This window comes from Vanellus vanellus (genome assembly GCF_965231255.1).
Source record: "Vanellus vanellus genome assembly, chromosome: 5".
NCBI classification, from domain to species: Eukaryota; Metazoa; Chordata; class Aves; order Charadriiformes; family Charadriidae; genus Vanellus; species Vanellus vanellus.
In genome coordinates this window covers 49,490,356-49,496,355 of record NC_138910.1, presented here as the reverse complement: position 1 = coordinate 49,496,355, position 6,000 = coordinate 49,490,356, and the positions used below count along the sequence as shown (strand labels likewise).

The 6,000-nt window shown below is 48.5% G+C and overlaps 1 protein-coding gene across 1 annotated transcript in view; it reads left to right on the top strand.

Annotated features, from left to right (window-relative positions):
- The first annotated feature begins 683 nt into the window (after positions 1-683).
- Positions 684-6,000, top strand: part of SMG7 (SMG7 nonsense mediated mRNA decay factor) — a 52,339-nt gene continuing 47,022 nt past the window's right edge. Inside the window, exon 1 of the mRNA XM_082484205.1 lies at positions 684-722. Coding sequence (XP_082340331.1) covers positions 694-722 — 29 coding nt within the window. The 5' untranslated portion in view covers positions 684-693. The remainder of the gene's footprint in view (positions 723-6,000) is intronic.

Sequence of the window (6,000 nt, the reverse complement as noted above, 5' to 3'; positions counted from 1 at the left end):
CCACCGCCTCCCGGCAGGCCGACCCTCCCGCCTACTCCGAGCTCCGTGGAGGGGAATCTGATAAAACGAGGTGCCGTTGCACGGGGCCTGGGGTGGGAGAGGCCGTTTAATGCCGTGGCTGCGGGCCCAGGCCCGGCCCCGGCCCTGTACCCGGCGGGCGGGAAGGCGCCGCGGTTGCCGTGACGACGCCCCGCTGCCCCCTCGGTTGCTACGGCAACGGGCGAGCCAATCGGCGGGCGCCGCCGCGGGTCGGCGGGGGGAGAAGGTGCGGGGGAAGGTTTTGCCGGTGGCGCCGCCGGAAGTGCCGACGGAGGCGGGGCCGGGCCCGGGCCCGGAAGCGCGGACGGCGCGGCGGGAGGGTCAGGGCGCCTCAGCGGGGCGGCGGGAGGGTAGGTGGACGTGTGAGCGGCGGCAGCTGCGGCGGCTGCCGGGGCCGGTGAGGTTTCTGGGACCGACGCTGTCGGGGTCGGCGGGGCGCGGGCTGCCTCTGTCCGGCCGGAGCGCAGAGCGGGGACACCCCCGCCTCTTCCTTCCTGCCGCCCCTCCCCCGCGGCGGCAGGCCCTGCACGGGAAGATGGCGGCGGCGGCCGGAGGCGGCAGCGGTAGCAGCAGCAGCAGCGGTGGCGGCGCGGGGGCGGCGGGCCGGCCCGGGCTGTGAGACCCGCGGCGGGACGGGGCGGCGAGCGGCGGAGGATGAGCCTGCTGTGTGCGCAGTATCTCCGGTGAGAGCCGGCCGGGGAGCGGCGGGGGGGTGGAGGGGGTTAGTCCCCGCCTGCCCTGAGGCGAGGCCGCGGCCGACGGCCCCGGAGGCGGTGGGGAGAGGGGGGGGCGCTGTCCCTTCGGGCGTGGGAAGTCCCCACAGCGGCAGCGAGGAGCTCCGGGCTGCGAGGGAGATGTGACCGGGGCGGGTTTGGGGACCTGGCCGCCACGTTACCGAGCCCCGGACCGCTGGTGGGGAGCGGGGACCGAGGCGGGACGGAGCCGCGAACCCGCAGCCGGGCAGCGCGGAGTGCCGATTAGCTGAGGGCGGCCCGGCGCGGCGAGGGCTCCTCAGCAAGGTCATGCCGGTGCCTTAGAGCTGCGGGGAGGACAGGTGAGCCCACCGGCTTCCCTGCCGGAATTCTCCAGCCCTTTTCAAGTAGGTGCCGTGAGAACCCGCCGTTGTGGAGCGACTGCGAAGTTTGACCCCGGCAGTGAAGCGAAACCTGCGGTCGCAGCCCCACGAGGGAGAACGGGAGTAGCAGGAGTTGTATCTCAGCCCTCACCAGTCAGACCAGAGCCTGCTAAAAGTCCTCTGTCACGGCTTGCACAGTTGATCGGTTTTGGGGATGGTCAGCTGAGGGGTTTGGGAGAGAAACGAGTCTTTGAAACACTTTGCTGAATGGAAACGCTCCCAAACCCCTGAAGTTGAGAGTGCTAGATGCTGTGCATTGATATGAGCAGAACTTTGATAGGCTCTTGGGTGCACTTGTCTATTGGGTATGAAACGCCTTTTCTCTAGTGATTTTGGAAAGGAGCATTGCAAGATAGAAATGGCTTTTCAGTAGCTGTAAAATACTAAATGCCATGTTGTCCGTGGCGTGTTGCCTCCCCCGCCCCCAACCCTTTCAGAGCACCTCATGGAAAAGGTGTAGATATGCCAAAAGGGCATGCACACTCTTTCTGAAGAGTTCAGGGCTTGAGAAGGATTTCTAAGGAGTGAATTCAAGGAAGTTTTTACATTTCTAAAACACTTTCTATCCAGGGTTCTGAAACACTTCAGCTGCCTCCCCTTACTGATTCTCCAGATCCTCCTCTTTCTCCTCATCTTGTCACGTACCTCTGCCTCGCTCTGGTAGTCCAGATCCTGTCTCAACTTTTTTTTTTTTTTTTTTAAGATAAACTTATCTTCTCTAATAGCAAGTGTATGAGCCTTTTTCCTCTTCCAGGTTGCTCACCTATACTGTCTTAGAAACTTCTTGTTTTTTCCCTGTTACATTATGGAAAAAAGATCTTAAATGCATTATTCTTAACTCTTCTCTACTGGTAAAATACTTGCTTTTGTATTGTAGTATATGTCTTAACGATATTGTAACCTCTTGCTCCCACCTCCCTGACTGTGACTCTTCGGCTGCCTTGCATTGTTACAAGGCAGGACTGCTGAAGTCACGCTTGTCCTGCCTCAGTCACCTTCCTGCACCACCGGCCTCTTAGCATTCTGTGTTCTGCTGCGCCAAGCTGGAGATCCTCCTTGCCTTCAGGCATGTGGGCAATAATCGCCTGTTTCTCCTAGGTTTGTTTCTCCAACACCATAGCTTATCCTGGACCTTTATCACTTTTTCCTGACTGCTTTGTTTGTATTGTGCTCAATACAACAGGACTGAAGCATCTGGGCACTAATGTATTACAAGTAATGACTTCTGTCTCTCCCCAAGAACCTTATCTCCAAAAAAAAAAAAAAAAAAAACAACAACAAAAAAAAAAAAACCCAAAAAACACCACACCAGGACAGTCCCCCTCCCAAACTTTTCAAGCACTTTGTAGTTGGTAGTCTTCACCTTCTCCCTCTAAAGAACATTTGTGTTTGTTCCTCTGTGTAAAAGGTAAGCTCAGAGACAGTTTCCTTAAAAGCTGTTAAATGTTTTTCACATCCACAGAGTGTATATTTAAATTGTTTGATTTGCATAGGGCAGAAATTGAGCTGCAGATTACTATAGCACAAGCTCATAAAGAGAACTGGGAATAGAGCTTCAAACTCTCAGAGCCAGTTCTGTTAGTCTTTTGCCTTAAGGAGGTGGGCGTCCTCCTTACTGTGGTATTACAAGCTCAATCTGAGTGTAATGATGAAGGAATAAATAGAGAAAAGTATAATGATATGAAAGGGCAACTTAACAAAACATTGTGCCAAATGAAGATGTGGAGCAATTGGTCTCTGCTAGTCTTCATTGTCTAAAACTAAGGAGGGACAGAGCAGTTTTTGTGAGAAATCTTTCTCTGTGTATTTGAAGTTTAGACAGAAGAGAGCCGAATTTCTAAGGTGACATGTAATGGTTGAATAACTAGTGAAATAATGACTCTGCAAGAATCGAGACTCTGAAAAAATGAGCAGGGAAGAAAGGACTTTTAGCTGGACTGCGTTAACTCCTCCAATACCAGTCTCTCACTTTCTGTATAAATGTATATGAATCAACTGTTTTAAAATGCTGTCCTTAAAAAATTGTGCCCCTTCTATCAAAGTGCAAGAACTGAGAAACACCTGAGACTCCTACAGAAGTCTTCCAGAATGATCAGAGGTCAAACTTAATATAACAAGTCTTTTAAAAAGTTGCAGGAGAGTCTGTTTTTAAGTCAACTTCATATGTTGTAAGAAAGGGTTTTTGCTTTCCTAGTCTTATTGTCCTTTTCAAAGTCACCTTTCAAGAGTACTGGAGTGTATTCTGTCCCATCTAGTTTCTTAGATACTTCTCTCAGGTCATTGTTTGAGTCACTTCTCAAAAACTTGCTTTACATCTGATCAGGTGAGTAGACCTTTCAGAAGGGTCTTTCAAAGAGCTCTTAGGAAAAAGAGGCATGGTTCACACCTCTCTGTTCATGTGAACATGTTTGTCTCATCTGGTTAAAAATTTGTGCTGCTTTGGGAATCTACAAGTACTTCCCATAAATCAAATTAGTCTCATGGGGCAGTCATCTTACAGTAAACATTTCATGTATCCTACTAGGTAGAGACGTCACTTTTAATCAAAATATCACTTCTGATAGGATTTCTAACACAATACCACAAAACTTCTGAGTGTATCCTTTTTATAAGACAGTATCAAGCTTTAGTCCATGTTTGTTCACTTTAAGGAAATTATCTTCATTGCCAATTTTACATGTTAATGTTTAAACGTAGTTAACTTGGATTCAGAAGTTTAGCAGTTTGACTGAGATACTGCTGTCTCAATTGCATTTCACAAAGATGTGAACCCTAGTTACTAGTTAAATGTGGCATTACATGGGTAAATTGTGGCTTTTAGCATTCTGTAAACATAGAATAAAAAGCACTTGAATTACAGGGCTTGAACACCACTTTAGAAATTCTAGTGCTGACAAACCAGTAGGTAGTTTCCTGTAGTCTTATGATGAGGCTATAACCAACTTCATTAAAGGTTTGACTGCTTTAATAATTTAAATTGTGGCTCTCTTTTCAAAGACTCATCGGTAGCTCCATTAACTTCTGCATCTGCTGTGTCTCTTCATGGTTGCTCCTTTGCTGTCTGCCAGTCCATGACGCATCTCTTGCAGTGTGTCTTCACTGTTAATGGTGGAGGTAGAGCAGAGGTAATTCAGTGCTGCAGTCTTTGGGTGTGAGCATGTTCTGTACCAATTCCTGATTGGGATGATGTAAAGTTGATATTTGTCAGTGCTGGAAAGGCACAAACCAGAATACTGTTTGAAACCCAGAATGAATCTCAACAGAACAGGCAAAGTAAGTTAATTAACTTGAGGTTATACAGAGAAAAAAGTTAGTAAATATAACTTCAGTATTAGCAGAGAATCTTGTAATGTGTGCCTGCAGTTCATAGGATCACAAGGTAACTTGGGCTGGAGGTGACCTCAGGAGGTCCCTGTCCTGGCGGCTCTGGGGTCAGATTGGGTTGCTCAGGGCTTGATCCACTCAGGTCTTGGAAACCTCCAAGGATGGAGACAGCTCAGTCTTTTGGGGCAGACTGTCCTCATGGTAGAAAACATTTTCTTTACACTGAGTCTGAACATCTCATATTTTAACTTATGCCCATTGTCTCTCATCCTCCTGCCACATGCCACTGTGGAAAGCCTGGCTTCATTTTCTCAATCCCCTTGCTGCAGGCGTGCAGCTGTTCTGCGTGCCCCAAAGCCTTCCCTGCCTCAAGATGACCAAACCCCATTCTGGTTCCTCCAGCACCGAATGCAAGTGCTCCAGCCCCAACCGCCCTGGGGGCCTCTGCTGACCTCGCTCCAGTTGATCCACATCTTTCTTGATTTGTCTTGATATCCGAACAAGACCAGTCAGTCTTGGAAAGTATTCCCTCCAGCTTTTCTATGTTCTGAAATGATTAATGCTACTTTCATACATTGTTCACTCATGAATTTTAAACAGGGGAGGAGTAGTGGAGAGATCAAATACTGTGTTGGCCTGTCAGGAGGCACCTCTTAACGCAGTGTTTTCTTTGGGGGAACATAAAGGGAAAGCATTCCTTCTTCTTTTCTCTCTTTTTTTTTTTCCTCCATACAAGGTGTTTCTAGCATTTGATAACTAGAATTGTTGCCAGTATTTAGTATGAGCAACAACTCTTATGCCTCTTCAAGGGTGAGGGTAATGGTTTATAAAAGGTAAATAAGATTGATGATGATTACTACTTAGTACTGATCAACAAGCTTTTTGTGGTGACCTATGAAGTAAAAATAATTACAAGTTAAAAAGCGTTAAGCAGTTCCCCTCTGAGATTTTTGTTGGAGGAAATACATCTTGCTGAGAGCCCCAAGACATGCACTGTACCCCTCTGGTCTCTGGGCGGGTTCTCACCAACTCCAGCCATGACAGCGTGGTATCTGGGTCAGCCAGGCAGTGGTAGCCCAGTGGTAGCTGTTACTTGCTTCCTTCCTACTGTCATGGAGATTTGGATTATTAAGCATCTTCCTGCCACCCAGGGACAACTTCTGTTAGCTGGGTGTGCTATCATAGCTCTGTTGCTGTTGGTTTGGTTTTGTTTTTTTTTTCAAGCCTAGATTCCAAAGGAAACAAGGGTTGTGTGAATAGTACTGCTTATCACTTGTTGCTCCCCTTTCTCAAACGGCTTTGACAAATTTTAACCATCTTCTACACAGGGATAGAAGATTCAAAGTTGATTGTTGCCATTGACTTTATGAAAGTCAGCTGGTTATAAGAGCGATCCAAATGAAGCGTGCCTGTTGAGAGAGTGGCAGGCATAGCTCAGCTGATGTAAATCAGCATGTGCAGAGCTTCATGTCAGGCAGGGTATGTGCGCTTTTCTGTGCATG